Raw genomic sequence first — 24,102 nt, forward strand, 5'->3', positions numbered from 1 at the left:
AAGGTGCAGTGGCAAGATGATGGTAATAGTACTGATGATATGATGGTAATGTTATTGTTAGACAGTATATAAAAATAGTACAGTGTATATAGTATATAATATAACATAATATATATTTATATATGATAGTAATTATACCAATATAATAGCAGTATATAGTAATAATGGCAGCAACAGTATATATAATAATAATAGTAAATATAATAATAATAATATTTGCTCTTGTGCAAAGACAATGCTCTCCCCCAGACTTTTGATAAATACGGTGACTTGTTATTCCTCAATGTCCATACATCTAGATTTCAAACATCACAAACTCTTTGAGGTTCTTCCCTCGAGCAGGAGGCTGCGGGCCATCAGGACCAAAACCTCCCGCCACAAGACGAACTTCTTCCCGACTCGATTGGCCTTATCAACAAGGCCCGGGACCCCCACCTGACTCTGACTTTTATTCCACCCCCACACCTCTAGGATGTGTTAAATTAACACATTATATCATATCATATTATATTATACTGCATTACATTGCATATTGCAATCTGACATTGTTCAATGTTTTGCATTTAGCATTACACTTTTTACTTCACTTTTTATATCTTGTATCTTTTATATATTTTTATTCAGAAATGTTTATGTGAAAATAAATGTTACTTTGTATAAATATGGGTAAAAAGTGAGTAAATAACTAGAATACAGTGAGTAAATATATACTGGTTTCCTATTTTTTATTGCTCTCCTATGTATGTTGTATTTATTGCGTTTTTATGTTTCTATGTTCATTGTATGCACCATTAACCAGAGCAAATTCCTTGTATGTGTAAACGTACTTGGCAATAAAATACTTCTGATTCTGATTTGTATTATTTTCATAGAAATGTGGCGAAAACAAAACATGACGTCACCTCTTCTGCGCCGCAGAGGCTGCTGGGAGCTCCGCGCAGTGTGGCAGACATTTTGGATTTAAAGGGGCTGAGCTGGCCGTCAGTCCGAGCTCTCGGTAAGTGATACCTACATTTTAAAGAACTCACGGTGGAAGAACCGGAGAGCCGAACATGGCTGCGTGTTGAGTTAGTGTAGATGCAAGTCACCGCGCGTAGAAAGGATGAACTCGACGCTCCGAGCGGGAGAGACTCGTAGCTGCTAGGGAGTGGTGATGCTAGCTGGTTAGCCGAAGCTAGCTTGTTGCCGACGGGAGAACTGGGCAGCTCGAAAGGCGAGTTTCACTGCCTGATGTAACGCGCACAACATCCAGAAAATGTCGCGATAAAACCCGGGAAGGATCCAACATGTTCCTTTTTAATGTTAATTAATCAGCTGCTGGGTGAAGGCGGGAGGAGCCGAAGCTCCGCAGGGAAATGCGAAAGTCAAAACAAAATGAAACACACGATCCCAGGCAGGAGGAGACCTGACGCTAAATGATTACAAGCTATTTTTTTTCATTGTATGTTTTATTTTGCAAATGTTTCCGAGTCTGTTGCTGCTTCCTGTGGCGGAGGATGTGCACAGTCATTGACATGTCGCTTCCATATCCACTGGTTTTCAGCATCGCTTCATCATAGCGCAGCAGTGCAGACGTCAGTGTAAACAGGTGTCACCGTTTCAACTCGATACTCCTTTAGTTACACAGATCCCCCGGCTGATTTATAATGGATCTACCGGGTGTTTGTTGTACAATCAGTGGCAGTATTCAGTCGGACATGTTTCAGACAGATGGCTCTCAGCTGCTGGTTTCAGTGGAGGGATGGTGGACCGTGGACCGTGTCAGTGGCACTTCGCTCCCCGGTGTCCCAGGCCCCGCCACACCCTTCTCGATGGCAGCCTCTCCTTTGTGTCTGGCAGTGATGCAGGCCCGTAGGAGAGCTAGATAGATAGATAGATAGATGTCCGAGCAGGAAACAAGAGGAAGATGAAGTGATCCGCTGCAGCCAATGTTGAGACGGACCAGAAAGGCGTCTCTGGGGAGATGGCACAGAGGTTGGCAACCGGTTTGCTGATGCTCCCACTGCAGTCTGGCCTGCTCGAGTCCATAATAATCATACATACCTAAATCTTCCTTAAACCACCTAGTCCCATGGCCACTGCAATGAGTTGTATTAGTTACATTAAGCTGAACATAGGGCTGGATGAGCAGGTTAACACATCATTTTTAACATGAAAGTTATTATAATTTGTTAATCAAGATTGACCGCTAAGAAGATTTTAATCTCGATATGAATGTAAACATTTAAAACAGAAACTTAAACTTTTGTCGTCAAGCATGAAACCAAACCCAAGCTGTCATCTTCTTGACTTGGATTCATCCCCTCTTGAAGTCCGAATGATTCAATGTGCTTTATTTATAGCAAATAAGCATTGATCCTCAGCTTCGGGATCTGTGGGCTAAAAGCATCGACTTGAAAAGCGGTAGTTCAGTAATGGTAGGAAGAGATTCTGAGAAACGAGGCGCTGAGTAATGGTGTTTACCAAATGGCATTGTGATGATGTGAGGCGTCAGGCCTCTGTTGATGAAGACTGATGAAGAGTGGAGCTCCGGGTGGCTAAACACATCAGAGAGATAGACCAGCGCTGTTGTTGATCATTCAGAAAATTTCCCTTCCACTAACCACATTTTCTTGAATCGTTGTAAGCGAAAAAAGATTATTCAACCGCATCCCTGACTTCCACTGATCAGAGAAAAAAAGGAAACAGTCAGAGCCAAGCTGTTTCTTTGAAAACATACCGATCTTTCATAAACCTGCATTCCCCGCGGGCATTTGTGTTGGCTTTGAAACTGCAATATATGATATGACCTTTGATCGGCCTGCAAGATTGAGTCATCAAACCTGTCAATAAATTCAGTTCCTGGGAGAATTGACAGGAAAGCCAGACTTGTCTGTTCAGCAAATTCATTTTTGCTCATATGGCCTTGTTATTAAATAGATTTTTAGGGTTTGAAGAATTGTTAGCTGTAGAGAAGGCTGCTATTCACTGTGGATTTAATGTAATATTTCTATGCACCATAAAATTAAGCCTCCTATATACTGTGAGTTCAACGTTACCGTCATGTCCATTTTTTCAGTGCAACACAGCTGATGTTATGCCACTTTGAAATATAGAGAGATTAGTTTTGTAAGAAAAGGCCAGTTTGATTGTGTATCAGCACTCTCTGGTGCAAAACTGGTCAACGTTGCTGCATTAGTCAGCCCATGAACGTCACTGAAGAGAGAGAGATAGTTTCTTTGTATAAACTGGCATTTCCTGTAGGATCATTACAGTACTGGTGTCATGTTTCAAATGCTGCGTAGGTTTCAAATGTTCCTGTAGCTTTATGACCATTTACTGGACTGAACAAGGTCAAATATTCAATACTAGACAATCAGACAAGTATAACTTGGTCAGAATGAATGACCAGCAGTTTTATTTTCACACAAATTGTGTCGCACCATGACACATTTGATTTTGACCCTTGCAGTGTGGCATGAGCAGCTCCTTTCTATTGAGTGAAGCATCATTGAATCTATAGCGTCTCATTAGGTATCTTTCTTTGTGTCTGATGAGTATAGAGAAGCAGAGTCTAGATCATCATGGCTCCCTCCCCCCTCTGCACTCGTCTGTTTTCCTCCTGCTAGGGGCGGGGTCGTTTCTCGATTTGAGCCCTGAGCCGATGTTTGCTTGTTCCGAACGAGCAGTGGGAAGGTCACCATCATCCTACAGACAGCTCTCATTGCAGTCCAGCGTCATTGCCATTTGTTTCACACGGAAGGTTTCCTTTTTCATTTTCAGAAGGATCTCTCTGGATTAGCACAGCAATTGTATGATGCTCTTATCCGGCATTTAGCGCTGTTGCTGGATGAGGAGTCATTATTTCATCAGCTTTTGTCTGTGCCAAACTATGAGGCTGTGATCTTCCACTGAAACCGAGGTTAGTTTTCTGGTCCGCAGCAGCTGAAAACATTGCAAGTGTGAATAATAGATGGTTTAACTCTTTAGCAGGAATTTATTTGCTTTTAGTAAAGGACATAGTCTTAGATTGTGATTATTCAGATTGTCAGTTATGTTTTAGTTTTTTTTTTTAATCCCTAAAAAGTAAAGAACCACAATGATTTTGTTGACACTTTTTTTCTTTTTCTCTATAATGATTTGATATCTTGTGCAAACTTTCCACTCTGACCGGTTTTCAGCCTGACTGTAAAACTACATTTCATAAAATCCTCCATCTGTCTTAAACTACCAGTAAGAAGCAGGAACATCTGTTAATGCACCATGACTTATCTGTTTTACATACATATTAAAGTGGCATGCATGCAGCTCTAGGTCTGCCTGTATTTACTTTTTTTCCTGTCATGAGAAGTTAACCGGCAACTTTTCTCATGATTAGGAACCACTGGCTGACTCGCTGCTCATGAACTATGGTTGATCCTGGTCACTTCACTACCTGGTCAAACACAAATTCAACTAAATATATAGAACTTATTATTTAAATACACCAAATTTATTATGTAAAGTATTTAGCTATAAAAAAATACAAAATACTTTTCTGCATTGTTTATTCTGTAAAACATAAGTTTTCATAAAAAGCAATACACAGATGTCTGAAAAGGACATAGCACTGATATAACTCAGGCTCTAACCCGACAGGAGGAGCATGTTTTTTATATATTGTCTCAAAAGCGCTATGGTTGCACTGGGTTCCTATAAAACAATGATTAAATGGGGGAAATGTTAAACATTAATCTAAGTGCACTGTTTTAAAGAAAACAACAGGCCTGTTGGACTTTATCTCGCCACTTTAAAGACATGGAAAATATTAACCTCAGCAGCCTGGAGAATGCATTGAAGTACAGGTACTTGATACAGGTGTTTGTGTTTTTTATCAAGGGAAAGCAGCTTGTTTCTCTGCTGGCTGACATGAAAGTACCACTATTCTTTGTTATCTGCTGGTTATGCAAAGCCAGTCAGGCGTTTCATCCCCATGTTCAACAGCTCAGAGAGTCAGAGTAACAGCATAGGGTAATAAGCTGCTTCATCTGTGAATATGCTCGTTTTGTTTTGAACAGATCGTTTTGTATCTTGAAGAGAGCAGGTATGAGCTTCATTGTCGGACTTAATCTGTGAGAAAATAGGCTGGTCCTGGTCTGTCTGACATGCCTACACGTCAAGTACGGGTTCACTTACCGTGCTTCTATAAAGCATGATGGTCATATTCAAAACTTATTCAAAACAGGCTTTGTTTTTATAACAATGCTGGTAAGAGTTCAGTAGAAAGTGAGTTTTTTTCTTCGTCAGGACAGAATGATTCTCTCTTGTCCGTGTCATCGTCTATTTGTCTTTAGTGTTAAGTTCTCCTGAAACTGGTTATTTCTTGCCTGCAGGTGAACTTTACAGCTCACTCACACATTTTACTGTTGTGTATGTCTTGTAAGCGATGACTGTAAGCCCTCTGGTCTTTTTTTCATGGCATATTAAACATGTGCATACCACGACTACAGCACGCACCCAGAAAATAGTTTGGTACTAATGAGTTTGTAACACTTTACATTTTTCATTTGAATATGTGATCTTACTACTTACCCTAAATTATGTTGGGAAAGGGGAAATAATGAACAGGCACCATTTCCTTCATAGATTATGCATTTTTGTGTGTGTTTTTCATTGGATTTAGTTAGTGGTCGATGGTCAAGCTTTTAATTGAAGAAAATAGATGAACAATATCATTTCAAGATGAGTGTTATGAATGATGAATGAATGTTATGCTGGAGTCCATCGTTTGAATTGTGTTAACGCGTTTGACGAAGGTCGACCTCGATGCATGTTGCTGGTGTGATCATTTTATCAACAACAATCACTGTTTCATGTTCAAAGTAGACAACTTTCGTGCTAACGTGCCATGCTAGCTATCAGTGCAATGGGAAAGAGAAACAAGGGAAATTAAACCCACAACCAGAAGAACACACCAGGTTCACCAGCTGCCCTAACCCGTGTACCTTTTCATATTATCATACTTTTAGTGTTTTTTTTAAGTTATCACTGTCCTCATGAGTAAAGCTCATTTCCACAGATAGAATAAAGGGTTAAGACAGCCTGGAATTGACTGCAGTAGCTGTCCCTGTGTGCTTGTCTACTGTCTACCATGAAATATATTAGTATCATAAACAACGCTTCCCATGATAGAGCACAGCTGTAATTGCATGATGTGCCATGCATGAATCACACAGGAGGGGGTTGTAATTACCGGATACCATTAATAGACCTCGGTAGATTTGTTGTTGGTGGGTCTGCCATGGCAAGATTCAGCTCTAACGCTGAGCCATGATTCACAGAAAATACATAGGCAAATCTTCTCTGAGAAGAGGTCTGATGATGGTGAAGCTAACAAAGTGAGGTGGATATTCCAGCTGAAACAAATTAATTCCTTTTTTGGTAATAAATGTACTATTGAGTATGTTTATTTACATCCACATTCGCCACGATAGTGCAACATTGTAACAAACAGCTAAATCATATCCATGTCAAAATTATCTAGTTGAAAACCTCTCAAATGTATTTTCTGGTTTCCTTTCTTGAGTTTAATTATTGTCTTTTGTAGCTTTACGACAGTTGGTTGGACCAAACAATCTAGTACATGTTTCTCTAGACAGGTGGCTCTCAGTGGTTGTTTAGTTCTGCATCCTTAACCCTTTATTCTCACTGCTGCTGCTATAAAACACACTGCTCTAACGCAACATTGCCTGGACCCTATTTGGATGGGCAGGGCCGCTTCTTGCTCTGACATAATGATGGAGCCAATGGTGAGTCATGGATTATCTTCAGACTTTTTTGGGAAAACAGCACATGTTCCATGTACTCACCCGAAGGCTGACATTTCTTCTGAACACAGTATTCCTAACACTGAGGTTATTTTTCTGTCCTGACCAGCTGCTGAGCTGTATTGCTGAGGCTTTTGTTCAGTCATCGTCTCCTTGACTCTTGTGCCGGCCATGAAGCCAGCTAGGCCTCTGTTTTGGTTAAAGTAATGTTGGCATCAGAAGGCACTCACAATGCAGCATCTGTGTGCCCTCTGGTACTGTGAGCCACAGCCCTGCTCCATACCAGAGCTTATTATAAGAGCCAAGTCCCAGCACCATGTCTTCCCAGAATAAAATGTCCCCTGTGGTCATCAGCTTTCTACTCATTTTTTGTTTAAAATGATCCTCGCACAGGCAGACGCTTTAGCTCCCTATAAGATGCAATCTCTGTCTATAGTAAAGTCCAGGCATTTCTTAGCTTGGACTGACGACAAGTTGGAACTGTTGCTGAAAGTAAGGTTAGGGGTGCTTTATATTCACCGCTGGTAGTCAAGTTGTGGCTGATCAGGAAGCAAGTGACTGTGAGTGACTAGTTTCCAGAAGTCTTAGTTTCTGCCTGTCTTGAATAAAACACAGTTATTTGATATTGCGCATGTTTTATTTCATGGTGTATTTAAACATCTTTTATACCTATTGAGCCAACCACCTTCTGAGTATGTATAATTTTAATATCACAAAAATGCTGACCCGATGTATCGCACCCAATAGTTAATATCACACTTTCATCCCCAAAACGTTGCTTTAGGATTGTCGTCAAATCGTATTTGCTGAGCACAGAATTTACACTGTGTCAATAGCATGGCTCTACACTGCTGGACATTGATATCTTTAAAGGAGACATGTTATGCCCATTTACCACAAGTTGATATAGTTCCTTGGGGTCTTAATGAAATGTCTGTTACATATTTTGGTCAAAACACCACAGGGATCATTTGAAACAGCACCCTTTTTACCCTGTCTAAAACAGCCCTCCTCAGATTGACCTGTTTTGAGTGTAATAAACTAATAACTTTTTTTTGTGAACATCACTGCTAAGAACAAAGTCCAGTAGTTCTAACACGTGCCCAATCTTCTTTCAACCTTCACAGGGGTACTTGAGCTATATAGAAGATGTCCACCATGGTTTATCCAAGGGAAGAGAAGCTGGAGAAGCTCACTCAGGAGGAGATCATCTCAAACACTAAGCTGGTGATCCAGGGTCTGGAGGCCCTGAAGAATGAGCATAACTCCATCCTCCATAGCCTCCTGGAGACCATCAAGTGCCTAAAGAAGGATGAAGAGGCCAACTTGGTGCATGAGAAGTCCAACTTGCTCCGCAAGTCAGTGGAGATGATTGAACTAGGCCTGGGAGAAGCACAGGTAAGAGAGGGGGGGTAGAAGGAGGATAAGTTAAGAAGTTAATAATTTGGTCATGATATGAGGTGAAAGGAAAATGTTCTGTTTTATGAAGTGAATTACATTTAAGGTTCTTTTTGTGTGTTATTTAATCCACAATACCACATGCTACTGTCCTCTACTTTGGGTGGTTCTGCTTTCTCAGTCTATACTGAGCTTGTGTGGTGATCGTGATTCATTCAGAATCAGCCTGAGTCTGAATGTACCCTGCTGCTGCAACAGTTTGTCCTTGTTAAATGTCAGTGTTCTTGAATGCTGTCTCTGTCCCAGGTGATGATGGCTCTGTCCAACCACCTGAACGCGGTGGAGTCAGAGAAGCAGAAGCTGCGTGCGCAGGTGAGGAGGCTCTGCCAGGAAAACCAGTGGCTGCGTGACGAGCTGGCCAACACCCAGCAGAAGCTGCAGAAGAGCGAGCAGAATGTGGCCCAGCTGGAGGAGGAGAAGAAACACTTGGAGTTCATGAACCAGCTGAAAAAATATGATGAAGATGTCTCACCCACTGTGAGTACTTTACACTGACAGTAAGCTTGGTATCAAGACAAAAGCCCCTCACACACTATTACAATTGCTCCTATGTATTATTAATGGGCTGTTTGTATAACTTTGCAATATTTGGGTCATACATTTTGAGTCATTCAAACATTGCTCATGTGTCGTTTCATGTTAGATTGTCCTCATCAATTGAGTTCAATAGATTCAGCTTTAATCTATTATTTATCCTCTGCAGTGAAATGGAGAAGCCTTTTTGGTTAGACTGTTCCTGTGCTGTGAACCAAAATAGAACAAATTAGGATGAAAATGCCTTAAAAGCACTAATTTAACTGTAAGGGGCAGTGCACTGTCAATGACTTGGGATATGAAAGAAGAACACAACTATTGTTAGTGACAGGAATGAGTTTTTCTTCCTGGATTCTTGTTCTCTTGGAGCTGGAGATGATTCACTACAAATCCTGACTGTAAACGGAGTCACAGAATGAGAATGTAATAGCCTGTATCCATCATCTGCTCGATCAAGCAGGAAGTCATCCATTATCCAGCTTTGAACTGGGAACTGCATTAATAAAATCATTTGATGAGCCCAGTTTATCCTGATCTCTATTTTCATCATGTCATGGTGAAAGAAGAACTGTAATTTTTATGCAGTGTTGAATGTATTTGTCTAAATTGCCCAATAATTCATCCAATTGCAAATATTTAATCATGTAATAATGATATTCTACTTTTTTGGTCATTTGCATATCTGAATGGACAAAATAAGTTTAGGCACAAAAATGTTTAAAAGAAATAATTCACGGGAAATTACGGTTGTTTTAATATATTTCTATATGACTCACAATTTTTGTGGGAAAAGTGATGGTGTAATTTTAGCTGACGTCATTAGCAAAACTTCTCTGTAGCACCACAAAAAATCTTCTGTACCTGAACGTTTTGCATCACTGATCAGAATGTCACTACGCTGATATAATTATATAAATGATAAGCTTTCAGACAGGTAGTATCTCATGTGTGCTCGATTTGATGTATTCAGATCAATGTGCTTGTCATTCAGAATTTCTGAGTTGTGTGTGATACCTGTCGTTGATTATTTGGCATATCTAATGTGCCTGGTCTCTGTATTGTCATTCATTATTCTTGCTGTCTGTCAGAGAGTCTGATCCACATATTGGTTTCATCCTCGCAGCAGGAGGAGAAAGACAGAGAAACACCGAAGGACTCCCTGGACGACCTCTTCCCAAATGATGAAGAGGAGCATGGCCCAGGAAGTAAGAACATATTTCACCCATAGATCTATAACACCTAATAAGAGGGCTTGTCTTTAATAAAGGATGGTTCGCTTCCAAATGATATAGTCATCATTTAGTAAAAATACATCCAAAATAATTTATAGTATGTGACTAAAACAAATGTGTATTGCAATATTGGAAAAGCAGTTAATACGATAATTTAGATTTTTAAAGCAAACACAAAAGTTTTTTCCTTGTCAAAATAACTACAAGCATAAATCTAGTTAAAAGAATAAACAAGGTTTTCAATAACCCCACTTGCTTTGAATGACGGTAATCCGGTTAACTTTGTGTCATGCCATTAAACACTAATTGAATTAACCCACTTAATCTGATTTCCTGAAATCACAGTATTATGTTCATTCAAATGTAGTCAGTGATATAATCAGGTCAGAGTTTTCTGCCTGGCAAGCACGCTGACCTCTGACCTGCGTGTTCAACCTTTGTACCCCCACAGTGCAGCACCAACACAACAGTGCAGCCGTGGCAGCAGCCCAGCAGGGAGGCTACGAGATCCCAGCCCGTCTGAGGACCCTGCACAACCTGGTGATCCAGTACGCCTCCCAGGGCAGGTACGAGGTGGCCGTGCCCCTTTGCAAGCAGGCTTTGGAGGACCTGGAGAAGACGTCTGGACACGACCACCCTGACGTGGCCACCATGCTCAACATCCTGGCCTTGGTCTATAGGTCAGAAACGACCCCATATATGAGCTTTAGTTATTTCTGCTGTTGTTTCACTTTTGTCATGTTGCTCTCCTCTCTACACAAGAATGAGAAACACTGCGGTCTCATGCTGTTGTCCTGCCTCTTTCTGTCATTCATGCAGGGATCAGAACAAATACAAAGAGGCAGCCCATCTGCTCAACGATGCTCTGTCTATCCGGGAGAAAACCCTGGGAAAAGACCATCCTGCTGTAAGACTCCGTCATTGCCATGGCAACCATGTCTTCATTTAGACACATCCATTTTTGATAAGATTAGTCACCTGGATAACTGCACAGTCTGCAGTGTTTACTGTGCTGCTCACTCAGGCTGTGGGAATTTTGTCCAACTATTAAAGTACATGCATCTGCAGGCTTAAAAAATCTATCAGAACTGCTCAGTGTGTGCTCATACATCCATAAACCAATTCATGAAATCTTTCCAACAGTAATAGAAAAACCAACAGTCAGATAATGATTTTTTACATGAACACATTTGCAAGAATTGATTTACGCTTTGTCCTCAAAACATCTTTTGTAGCCTAAAGGAATCTACTAAAGCACAGAGCTAATCTCAGACCTGTAGTTTTTTTGTAATTCTGCTAAAGAACAAACCAATGCAGATGAAAATGTATTCCCCTTTGCAGAGATAACAGAGTTCAGATACTGCGACGCTACACTGTGAATACCAAACTGAATCAGAGAGGAATTGGCCTTATTCAGGTTTTTTGTTTCCATTTGACCAGGTCGCTGCAACGCTGAACAACTTGGCCGTCCTGTACGGAAAGAGGGGGAAGTACAAGGAGGCCGAGCCGCTGTGTAAGAGGGCTCTGGAGATCAGAGAAAAGGTAGGCCACATCCCTGGATTGAACCAGTAGAGAGCTTCACAACACAGCTATCGAGGCCTGATCTGAGGGCTAAACCTGTGAACTATTATCTCATTATATTAGAGTAATTAACAGTGATAATCTATTCAAAATGTCCGTTGGAGCCACTGTAACTGAGCTAACAAAAGACTATAAATAGAGATGTGAGCAAATTATTTTCTTAAATTGTCTGAAGTCTCTGCTGAGGGCCATTCCTATGTCAGAGGGGAACTGGAGGGTTTAATTGAGAGCACAGCTAAAAATGGATAGCAGGCGTGGGGGAGTGAGTAGAGAGACAGATGGGGACATGGTAAAGCTACAGAGCTCAGCACTATACAATGATTTGTCTTTGCTTGAAGTTTATATTCTGTACCATCTATTGATCAGCCAGCCTTTTATCTGATTTCCTGAGGGCCTGCATCAGGGAGACATGCTGCCAGGCGAATGCAGCGAGAAGAGAAGCCACAGAGACAGATACACAGACTGAAATGTTAATTCAAAACATTTGCTTCTTAATTTCCATCAGGTCCTGGGGAAGGACCACCCAGATGTGGCCAAACAGCTCAATAACCTGGCGCTGCTGTGCCAGAACCAGGGCAAGTATGAGGAGGTAGAGTACTACTACTGCCGCGCCCTGGAGATCTACGAGTGCAGGCTGGGCCCAGATGACGCCAACGTTGCTAAAACCAAGAACAACCTGGTGAGGGAAAAGTTACCACCATATCAGCTTTTTCCCCCTTTCACAGTCCCTATTGAGCCTTGAATGTACCAAGGTAAACTCAGTCGCACAATAATTTCATTGTGAGCGCAACCACTCATTTTTTAATGTCTATTTAACACTTTATCTGTATATATTCAGCTGATGTGGCAAATGGGCCATTAAAAAAAAAGAATAGTTATAAAGCAGTATATACACCTTTTCAGCACATGAGTCATCATCTTGCTTCTGTCCTGTCCCGTTGAGGATGGAAAGGCTGTATGGCGACAGTAAGGGAAGGCTCTGCAGTGCTAAATAGTTTTATAAGGAGCCACTGCAGTTCTCAGGAGAAATATGCAGACAGATTGCACTTGCTGTCTCAGGGGCTACATTACTAGTCAATAGGCTCATTTGATCCATCACAAAAATGTGCTTTTGCTTCTTTTTCCTCCTCAGGCGTCCTGCTTTCTCAAACAAGGGAAATATAAGGAGGCAGAGATTCTGTACAAAGAGATCCTGACTCGTGCCCATGAGAAAGAGTTTGGATCTGTTGATGGTAAGGCCTCATAGCGGATATTATAATTTACAGGATATGGAATTGCATGTTGAAATGTTATTTCTCTATTAATGAGCTGGAGGTGCTTGTTTCAGTCAACCTATAAACAGAGACTAAATATCTCGTTATCCCAGGAATCATGGTGGTGGGTTCCATTATGTAGAGACTAAATTTGTTTTTTGTGTTCTCAACTTCCCTCCACCTTTATCTTATACTCCATCTTATACTTCTGCCATCTCACACCAGTGAGCAGAGTCACTGATGGACAGCTGGTCAGAAAGGGGACGATGTTCTAAGCAGGGTGCCAACCTTCACCATTCAGAGGAATCTGAGAATCCTTACAGAAACTATTTGAAGAAATAAAGACTTTACCTGTCTGAAAGATGAGCTCTTGCTATTTTCTTCCCTCATTTTTAGTTGAAGTTAAGCTTTTTGGTGGCTTTTCTCAAGGGATTAGATTCACTGCTTTGAAAATGGAATGAAAGACTCAACCCAATGCACTGTGTTGATGCTTTTTGAGCAAAAGGATCTCACATTTTTCAAAAAGGTCCCATTTTTCATGTGGGATATTAACCTGACAAAAGTGTTTAGATGTTCTTTAAACCTCCTGGTGAGTTGAAGGTGAAGGTTACGCAACACAGAAGCTTAAAACAGAGACAGCTAATGTTGAATATCCCTTTTTAATCTTACAGCTCATGTTTCAAAGGTGTATTTCATTAATTTTAATACATCAATGCATATTAATGATTAACTGAAAACATTAAAGTTAAGTAGAGGTTGTCTGAAATGGAGTGATAAAAATGATTTTTTTTATTACTTTACTTGTGTAATAAGATCAGGTGGTATTTTGATTGCCATGTTGTGTTTATACTGTTTTATGTATGAAGATCTATACACTTACAGTATATCTTGATTTTATGAAATTATACATTTTAAAAAGAAAAGCTGTATGTTGTATGTATTGTTGAATTAGCTCAAGTTATGCTATGTTGCTGAATCAATCTTGATTTTATAAACAACTGTTTAGAACATTAAGCATTTTTATATGTTTACTCCAGGTGATAAGAGAATTCAACTACTTCTTCTTGAATTTCTCTTGCCAAATACAACCAAAAAAAATTACATTTAATGTTCATGTTGGACAACAATAAACCTGCTGATATCAACCAGTTAAGCTGTTGTCCAGTCCTATTGCACTGTGTGTAGACCACCTCTCCTGTCTGTGTCTTCAGCTGAGAACAAGCCCATCTGGATGCATGCAGAGGAAAGAGAGGAGATGAGTAAGGTGAGGGGGCTTGTGTAATCGTCCTTGTGAAATTCTGAATAAAAGCAGAGCAAACATAAAACATTTTAAAACGAGTACAAAAGACTCGCAAATGCAAGGTTATAAAATGTTTCGGGGAATTTGGAGAGCACTGTTACATTTCACTTCCTGGAAAGTGAAATACGATCTTGTCCTTTAAAAACATTATAATCCCCATTTGGCTTGTGATAGTTGTAGGTAAATATAGGAAAAATGCTGCAGAACCAGTTTAAAATCACCACTCCCCTTCACATGCTTTTCTTCCTCTTCTCCCTTATTTACTTCCAGGGCAAGCACAGAGACAACACTCCATACGGGGAGTATGGAGGCTGGTACAAGGCCTGCAAAGTCAATAGGTGAGGCAGACACTGATAAGCATGTTTTTACTGCTTGGTCAAACACATTTAATAAAAGATGGATATGAATTGCTTTTTTATTTATACATAGGTGACATCTGTATATTGTATAAATTATTTCAACTTTCTATATTTTCTCATTAATTTTTTCGCAGTGTGACATTCAGGATTAGTTAATATATATATATCTATATATATATATATATAGATAGATAGATATATAAACAGTAGCTTTCTTCAGGGTTTTGATAGCTCAAATGAAACAGTTGCTCTTATGACCTAAGACAACATTTTGGTGTGTATCTGTTTTGTGTCCAGCCCTACCGTGAACACCACCCTGAGGAACTTGGGGGCCCTGTACCGCCGTCAGGGCAAGCTAGAGGCTGCTGAGACCCTGGAAGAATGCGCTGTGAGGTCTCGCAAGCAGGTGAGCAGCATTTCCAAACTTAAAATGGCCTTGGCTGCATGGAGATAGCTCATCACTTCCTGCTTTACTGAAGTCTGAAATGTGATCCCCGTCAAATCTTATAATATCCCTTTCTCTTTCTCTACATTTCTATGGATCCAGAGCAACACAGTAAGTGGTTTGTCTGTAACTGATAGCCCCCATAGAGACCTCATCTCTCTCCCCTAACATCAATCCCACCTCACAGTCATTTCAAATGTTCCCTCGTCTCTGTGATGCTGTGACAATGCATCAAGGGAGAAAGGAAACCTAAAATCACTAAATTTTCTCCATATAACTTTGCATCCTGAGCACTCTCATCCATATTGTCAAGCTAACGTCTGCATCTTGGCTGGTTGCATTTTATTTTATTTATCTGTATGTGCATCATACGTGTGTGTTGTCTCCATCAGGGCATGGACCCCATCAACCAGACACGTATGGTGGAGATCCTGAAGGACTCAGATGGCGACAGGCGGAGGAGCCGGGACAGCCTGTCCAGCGTTAAGTATGAGAGCGGCTCTGAGACCGGCGAGGAAGTGAGTATGGGCGTGGAGTGGAATGGGGTGAGTACAAATCCACGATAGTAGAGTCATGGACAGTGACCTCACTGGAAGAACAAGGTGGTGTTTGTAATCACAGAGAATGTAAACAAATACATACCATCCAACAAAGTAATAGAAATTGAATGCATTGTTATCTAACTTGAAAGATGAGACAACAGGACTCTTTCAGTTCAATGCTTTAATGTGGACTGATTATTGGGAGTCCTCTCGCTCTATTACCTAAATCATCAGAGGTGTCAGGAAGTCTCATTAGACAGGAAGCTGTCGAGTACGCTCAGGAAGCTCAGGACGCCCTCTCTCAATGTGGTCAAGTTGCACAAATGCATGAATTAGTAATTCCTTTGTGCAGAGATCATATCAAGATAAAAAGTCATATCAGTTGATATCGTTATATATCCCATTTTGCTTACCCTACATGCATAGTGCATCATTTTATGACACTGTGACATATTATCATAGACTGAATATGAATTACACAAACATTCTATTAAAATTATCTTTCTAAATTAAATAGCTTCTCATTCCCAGTCCATCAGCTCTCTGTAGATGCACGCCTCCATGTCCTTCCCATGAGGTCAACCAGGAAACCTATTTTTTGAGAAAAGTAAAGCTGATTGAGTGTCTTGGCATGCTGACCCGTTACTGACAGCATCTAAGTTTGCTTTGGTCTAAATGTTCTTACTTTTATTGTTCATTGCTGCTGCCTTGTTTTAATATGTCGTTGTTCTGCTGGTAACGCTTCTGCACAAGTGGAGAGGCAACAAAAAGGCACAAGCTCATTCTGTGGCAACCTGGCACCACATTAATATGTATCTGCTCAAAGAGATACCGCCTGTCGAAATCCCTTCTTGGATGCCTCATATTTCCACCAATAAATTCAACTGACAGGATCTCTCTCTCCAGTAAATGGAGCAGCTTTAATGCAACAGTCCATCCTTCTTTTTTATAGTCTCATTATAAAGTCCGCTCGGGCGGTTTCCTAGACCAACAATCATTAATGTAATTTCACAGTGCAGCTTTCATTTCTGCACAGAGCTTCCCTTTGGACTTGTAACCTCTCTCCTCGTTATTAAAGGGGTCAGCCAACAAAAATTGCAGATATTGAGTGCAGCAGTGTTTGCAGTTAAATCGTCGCTGCTAAAGCTGTGTCCCTGCTTGAAGGAGCCCTCTGGTCATGCTGACATAAGCCAGAGGAAAGGACTGTGCTAGAAGAGATGCCTCGTATGAGCTTGTGCCTCTCCCCTCACTTAAGTGCAGTCACGCCCTTCACTGCACCAACCCAGTCCAAACATGCATGTAGCTATGCCGGCCTGCTGGGCTCACCCTTAACATGCACACTAATGGACCATGTGCGTTCACTGTGTTAACACGTGGTTGAGAAATGTCTGTTAACCTGACCTCCGCTGCTCCCTGAGTGGGTAACATCTAGTAGAAAGGTGGGGTTTGTGTTTGCTGGATGTTGTGTGAGTGTGAACGCCTCTCTTGACACATTGACACATACGCGTAGCACGGCTGCTCGAACCGCTTTGGAAAGTCAATCCACAAATGCACCGGCATGTGTGTTCATCCAAGTGTGCACCTGTCTGTCTCTGAAACGTGTGTCGGCATGCAGAGGAACGCAGGTTGTGTGCGAGCTTTTCACGATCACAGCCACAGCAGTAGAAACTCACTTCACTCAGACAAAAAAAAAGCAAATAAACTCCTCATGACATTCTCATGCTTTTATAGATAGTTCGTGAAACATAATTTGTCCCAAAACATTTGAGGTGTTAAAAAGATTGTTAAATAAATACCATCCATCCATCCATTCATCTGCCGACATGTGCAACTGTCACCTGGCTATTTAATGTTGTAGAAAAGAGGCTTGTAAACTCCTGTTTGCTTCTGTGTACATATTTGCTCGGAGAGAATGTGATACACACGTCAGACCTGCCATTCACCTTCTGTAAAGCGTTGCCCGAACACGCTGCTCTTAGAAAGTCTGATGTTACACACTCAACATTAGCTCATTTACTCAGTGTGTGTTCAACAAGTGGATTGAGACGGCAGCTGTCGGCGAAATTTGTGGTTGTGTTAATTTGTACAATATGTGTGTGCACGTCTCATTTTTTTAAATGCATGATGTGAGTCATGTGAGTGTGTCTGTCTCTGCTTTGTGTGTTCAGCTTCAGTGTGCTCCTGTTAGCTTGCATGTTTCTAGATTTCATCCTTTGCCCTTTTTTCTTTTCTGTCACTAACCTATTTCCTAGTTGATTACTCTTGCCATGACAAACAATCAGCCTTTCTATGAAATTTCTTTTTCTCACTCAGTGGATTGTACTCCCCCTCTCGATATCTTACTTCACCTGATAAGCTTAGGTGTTATATGTATGTATTATATGACGTAGTAATAGGTTCGGTAATGGATGTATTAGTCAAAGGTAAAGATAATAGAACATAGGGAAAGCTGAGTTCAGTATTATTATGTAATAGGATTATATTTTCGTAATTTATCAGATATAAAAGTGGCTAAAGGAAGTTAGATTAACATTTTGGATTCAAGATGCAGGATATTATCACAACATCAGTCGCTGTTATCATCAGTGTAATAGTTATATGATTATGTATTCGTGCTGATGCTGGCAGATGTCTGACGTCTGCAGTGCACAGTCACCGGCTGAGTGCAGTGTGCCAGCTTCAGACCTTTTGGTACCAAGAGAGGAAAGGAAAAACTGCTGAGTCACTGTGACTACAACCGCCTACCCACTGCATCACCGACCCGCTTCTCCTTTAGTACAGCTCCTGTGCTGCTGGATTTTCACATCAGTTTGATGCAGTTACAGAAAACCTGGTGCAGGTCAGACAGGGCAGGTTATTGTTAGAAGCAGTTGCAGCTCAGATTTCCAGATGTGTAGGTGTCACAGTTGCATCAGGAAGCCGAACCCCCCCAGAGCTCCTAATCTTACAATGTGTGCCGTTTTTGTCTTTTTGTCTCTTTCTCTCTTTCTCTTTTATCAGGCCTAAGCCATCAAGATTATTCCTCCATCCTTCTCTCCTTCCCCAACACAATAGTAAAAGGATGTGTGTTGTCGTTCCCTCTGGCCTCCTCTGTCCCAACAAACCAAGCCCCTCTGCTGTCCCGGCGCCCCCCCTCCGCGGCAGAGACTCAGAAAGCCCCCACCTGGTTGTCACCTCTGTCCCCAGTTCCACTGACCGCTGCTGGGACGTTTGGTCTTCTCTTCTCATCTGTGCTCTGGTTTTCCCCCTCTCCCTTTCTTTCTCTCTCTCTTTATCTCTCTTAACCTTCCGTCTCACTAACCATGTGTCGTTCTCCATGTCAGAAATCATTACTCCTACTCTTTCTCTCACTTAACATTAAAAATAGTCAGTGTATGTAATCTTTCCCTGTGAGGAAGTCACTCGCACATTTTCCTTCTCTCCAACACCCACTTGTAATTTTTAATGGATGCATTATTAGCCGGATAGGAGAAGATGGAAGATGGAAATATAGATTACTGGAAAAAGTTTTAACACGCAGAGGAAATGCTGAAAGATTCTGAGGATCAGTGCGTCCTTTGACAGCAGCTTTAGCTCCAGACATCGCTCCAACCCACAGTCAGATGAAAACTAACTGTTACTATACAATTAAAATTATACAAAATAATATATTTCCACAGTTGATTTGCAACAGTCGCACGCTGAATTTGTTTTTTGCCTTGAGAACTCACGGCACTTTCACACCACACACAACACTTATTTGGATAAAACAACATTGAAGAATAGAAGAGGAAAAAGAAGCACACGAGGCTCAAAGTAATGGTTGCCGTGCGGATATAATGTTTAAGCCACAAGGACGCTCATTTGGCACATTAAGTGCGGAGCACTGGACCTGAAGTTAATGATGCTGGTCGTAAAAACCACAATATAACCGTTGAAATGAAGTTAACAAAACCGTTCATTCATTTTCTCTCAAATGGAAAGACTACTACCCAGACCAAGGTCAGACACGCCCGTATACATACAGATGTCTTCAGTTCAGGAGGATCGGCCTCAAGGTGATGGTGACAGGACGTATGCATGTCATACACATGTAAAACCAAAACTAACAGCATCAAATGTACAATGTAACAAAGACATGAACCTTGGTTTGGACCATGTTCAAGACTTTAGGTGTGAGGAGGCTCTCAGCCTGTTTCAAAGTGACAATTGACCTCAAAGCTAGATTCCAACCGGCCTGTGTCACTTGTAATTTATTTTCCTTGCACCTTTTTACAATTTCTGTTTCAACTCAATGCCTGAGATCAAACGCCTGAACAGATGAAATGGTACTGCAAAGCTACACAAGCCAATCCGGACATAGTTGGCAGGAAATGAGAAGGGAGCATTACTGTTTTTGTTTTTATAGACGTATTTCCTATTTGATTCGATTATTGTATGATTTTTGTTTACGTTTTTTTAAAAGAATGCTTTTCGATAGTTTTGTGGCTGAATATAAAGGCAGTAGTTTGTCAACAATAACATCGTGTTTACCTGTTGTGAATGAGAAGAAACACTCAGCACCATTAAAGGCCAAGACTGACGGCAAAATTGGTCCGATCGCAGCAAGCTGTTGTTGCCATGGTGATTTATTATCAAGTTGCTCTCAGTTATGTCCTTGGATTGATGGAGTTTTCACGCAGACTCTATGTTGGCACACGATGTTCACAAAGGCTTGCATTTACAAAGAAAGTAGTCGAGGCGCACAGACCCCTGAAAGATTGCCATGATAACGGATTTCAAAATAAAGGACACACATGCCCAGAATTGCCTTGATATGTTGGTGTAGGAATAATACTTAGATTTAATGGAAGCCTTGATTCCACTGTAGTGTTAGTGTGTATTCGTGTATGTTTTGGTGGTACAGTCACAGTGCCCGTTCTGGCTATGGTTACGGTATTTTGAAAACACAAAGCTCAATGGGGTGTGTTGCCTTTTTATTACATGGTTGTTTTGCAACATCGTCATTTTGGTGAATAATGTTTTTAGCCACCACAAGTACAAGTGCGAGTCTTTCCTCAAGATCAACATGTTATTTGAGATGTTTAACTAACTGAATGTACTTTAACATCTTGGAAGTATAATTGTAGGCTGTATTTATAGATTTGTCAAGTGCATTGACTATTATATGGCTTTTCAGTATGCTACTTGCCTTGATACTTCATTCCTTCCAATGAGTCCACCTATACTTCTAATGCAACTCTTGAACAAAAGAAGAACCGACTATGTTCATCACATAATTATGACAATATTGTTGTGTTAGTGGAATGCTTATTTATTGAACTGTCTATTCTTGACATATATAGTGTGACTTCAGATTCCTCAAGTGGAAGAACATTAATGGTAAGGTCTATAAGCACTATCTTAGTAAGTAGGACTGCATTATATTTACCATCTGCATTGTGAAGATTATTGCATCAACACATGTTGGTATTCTCAAATAAAGTTTTTCATTTGTGAACGTTTTGTCTGTTTTCTACTTCGGATGGAGACGTCAATGTCGATGTGTCATCGGTGGAAACAGTTTGTTTTATGATTCTTCTCTGGATGGAAAGTTTTCATTCTCTGCAGCTGCCTCCAAAGCCTCAGACTCATCCACAGCTCTACCTGCTGGTGATACGACTGTATTGCATTATGATCACACCTATGTGTCCCACCAAAGCCAAAGGAGGTGCACAGTGTTTCCTGGTTGGTTGGTAATAAAACGCTATTCATGATAGCTGCAATGTGGTAAAATGGATGGATGGATAAATTACTTAATTACTCAATTATAACTTATATCACACTTAAAACTGATAAACTTGAGTCTTATCCTGTCTGATGGTCTGTTGGTCTCATTCCACAACTTAGTTATTTTTAATAAATCCACCAGCTCACTTGTTAATGAACTGATGAACTATTTTGGGTTAAAATGTTAGAATATAAAAAAACTGCACATGTTTACATTAAAAACTGGAAAACGTATTATAAAGAAAGGCAGCGCTTGTCCATTGAGAAGCTGGAACTAATTCCTGTCCTCTTAGACACTGTGAGAATAGTTGCTGATCACTTTAGTTCTGCTGACTGTAGATGATGACATTAACACACAGCTCAACCACAAGGAGACCTTCACGAAGGATGCGTGTGAAAACTCTTCATGTTACTCCTTACAGTGAGAGATTAACTTGAAGATGATATTGATATGAATTATATTTATATTTTATATCAATTATTGGTTGCTTGTTCATGCAAGAAAACACGTATTTGCAAAAGCATAATTTCCTCCCAAAATTCTCAAACCTTTGATTAACACCGATGTATAATTTCCAGGTAAAGTAAAAGATTTGAAAAGAATTGCAATGGCAGGTTTTCCTCCACACGGTTGGTGCTGCATGAGTGTGTTGATGAGTGTGTGTGTGTCTGCAGGACGGCAGCGGAGCCCTGCAGCGCAGTGGCTCTCTGGGGAAGCTCAGGGACGTGTTGCGTCGCAGCAGCGAGATGCTGGTGAAGAAACTCCAGGGCAACGGGCCGCCTGAGCCCCGCAGCACCAAGTAAGGAACAAATCCTCTGTTATGATAGACGTTTGCAGCTTGTTTCATTGTAGCTTGGAAATAACCAACCTTAGGTGTAATCTGTATTTAGTTTTGTTTGCTCAGACCCTGTATGAACATCTTTTTCTTACTTTTCTTTCATCAGCATGAAGCGAGCTGCTTCTTTGAACTACCTGAACAAAACCAGTGATGACTCGTTTCAGGTGAGGATCACTCTGTATGAATCTATCTGTGCTACATTATTGGAGATGTTAAACTTCATGTCCTCCTCAAATCATAACCTCTTGTTTCTCAGAGTCGAGGAGCAAGCACTTTCAAGGAGAGCCGGGGCCTGAGCTCCAGCACCATGGATCTCCGCACTGGAAACTGAGCCACTGGTGCGCTGGCGGCTCTCTGTCAGCCGATCTGTTCCCAGAAACAAAGATGCCCCCCCCCTCTGGCTCATCTTCCGATCACTAACGACACTACAAGATCTGACCCAAAGACCCACTTCCCCCCAGATCCACACCCAAAGACGTTTCATCTCATTAAGACAAATATACGATTACTGTGTTTAATTTGAAAGTCAGGTCGCTGCTTTTGCTTTTGGTTCTTTCCTCATCATTTTCCCAGCCAAGAAAATGTACCTCACCCCCCACCACCCTTTATTCAGAATCACTGACTCCGCACTTTGACTCCATCTGTTTCCATAACGTCACCTCTGCTGGTAATTTTCTCTAAATGTAGATGTAATTTTAGAAAATGTTGTGTCTTCCGCTTCCTAAGATTACATGTGTGAAAAAAAAAAATGAAATGACATAATGTAAAGTTGCCGTGACTACACTCTTGTTTTCTATTGTTTCATTTTAATGGTTAAACATTCGCCTCTTGAGATTAATTTGCTATGTGAGGTGTCGGTAAACGCTTTGGGAAACAGGGTGAAACGTTTATTCTACTGGTGTGATATGAGTCACATGACTTTTACGGATATCTTGTGTTGATATGACTTACTTACAATTTGTATGTGTTTCTGAATGGTAAAAAACACAGATGGAAATGTTCAACTTCTTAAATTGTATATATGAAAAATTATAAGGCAGAACTGGGTTGCCTAATTCAACCTGGTCGGCCTGAATGAATCTCTGGTGCCATGTGTGACTCGTCTGCAGGAGTGTGAGTGTCATGATGTCGTCACGGTGACAACGATGAGCGAAACACGTCTAGATTTCTATTATGTGGTGATGATAGATTTTGCACAATTCTCAGATGGGCGTCTTTTGTCTTTAATTGTATTTTTTAGTGAAGCTACACAAAAGAACTGGAATGTCTTGTAATTATTTTTGATTGTTTTTGTTTTCTCCCACTAGTTTTCTCCTGTAATAATGTTAAATAGAATCTGATAAGTTCACAAATCATAGATAGATTGTTGGTAAGTGGTGAATGTGCTTCTGTTTGGACCTGGTTCTTCTACAGCCGAATGTGTAATAACAGAATAATGCCTGATAGTGAATCTGAACCACTGACTGATCTTGATTCAGAAATAAAAACCAACAATTTTCTATTTCTGGTCGTTTTGTTGTCATTTGATAGCTGGTTTACAGCTCTAACAGACCTGGGGTATTTCTCGCTTTGTCCTTTAAACCTGCAGATTAAAAATCTGAATTCCTCCGAGCAAGATCTTTCACATCAGTGTCTTTAAGTACCTGTGGGAACCCTGTGAAAATTGACAGCTTGCCAAGGCGTGATATGTCTCCCAGAGTTTTTCCTCCTGGTACAAGTCAGCCTGGGGTCTCCGCTCACTCATAATCTCTCAGCATTTCAAAGCTTTAATGTGGAGCCTCAGTTCTGAGCACTTTGATTTAACCGATCCCAGGATGTTTTTTTTCCCCGTTCGACAGAGAAGCTGCCGGGCTCCTTCTCTCAGCTGTGTTTGGAAGCAAACAGCAAAACTCGAGCAGCAGAGTTCATTAGTGCACGAGTTGACTCTGGTGCCCTCAGAAACTTCACAGGAAAGAAGTGTGCAGTTTGCTCCCTCCTCCATCAGACACACACAGAATAACGCAAGTGGCTGTCGGATTTGAATATC

General features: G+C 40.8%; 1 protein-coding gene across 5 annotated transcripts; it reads left to right on the forward strand.

Moving 5' to 3' along the window:
• The first annotated feature begins 944 nt into the window (after nt 1-944).
• Nucleotides 945-23,577, forward strand: LOC133021148 (kinesin light chain 1-like). 5 transcript variants are annotated; one of them, XM_061087924.1, is made up of 16 exons: nt 945-997; nt 7,913-8,183; nt 8,490-8,720; nt 9,901-9,982; nt 10,461-10,689; nt 10,829-10,916; nt 11,450-11,551; nt 12,096-12,269; nt 12,723-12,822; nt 14,055-14,107; nt 14,414-14,481; nt 14,800-14,908; nt 15,340-15,492; nt 21,913-22,037; nt 22,183-22,240; nt 22,333-23,577. In XM_061087924.1, the coding sequence occupies exons 2-16, from the start codon at nt 7,935-7,937 to the stop codon at nt 22,405-22,407; spliced, it is 1,896 nt and encodes a 631-aa protein (XP_060943907.1). In that variant the 5' UTR covers nt 945-997; nt 7,913-7,934; the 3' UTR covers nt 22,408-23,577. The 5 variants fall into 5 exon arrangements, with proteins under 5 accessions (XP_060943907.1, XP_060943909.1, XP_060943908.1 ...); XM_061087926.1 differs by having other exon boundaries at nt 15,340-15,465; XM_061087925.1 differs by having other exon boundaries at nt 9,904-9,982.
• The last annotated feature ends 525 nt before the right edge of the window (nt 23,578-24,102 follow it).

The sequence above is a fragment of the Limanda limanda genome, chromosome 15 (genome assembly GCF_963576545.1).
Source record: "Limanda limanda chromosome 15, fLimLim1.1, whole genome shotgun sequence".
Classification (NCBI taxonomy): Eukaryota; Metazoa; Chordata; class Actinopteri; order Pleuronectiformes; family Pleuronectidae; genus Limanda; species Limanda limanda.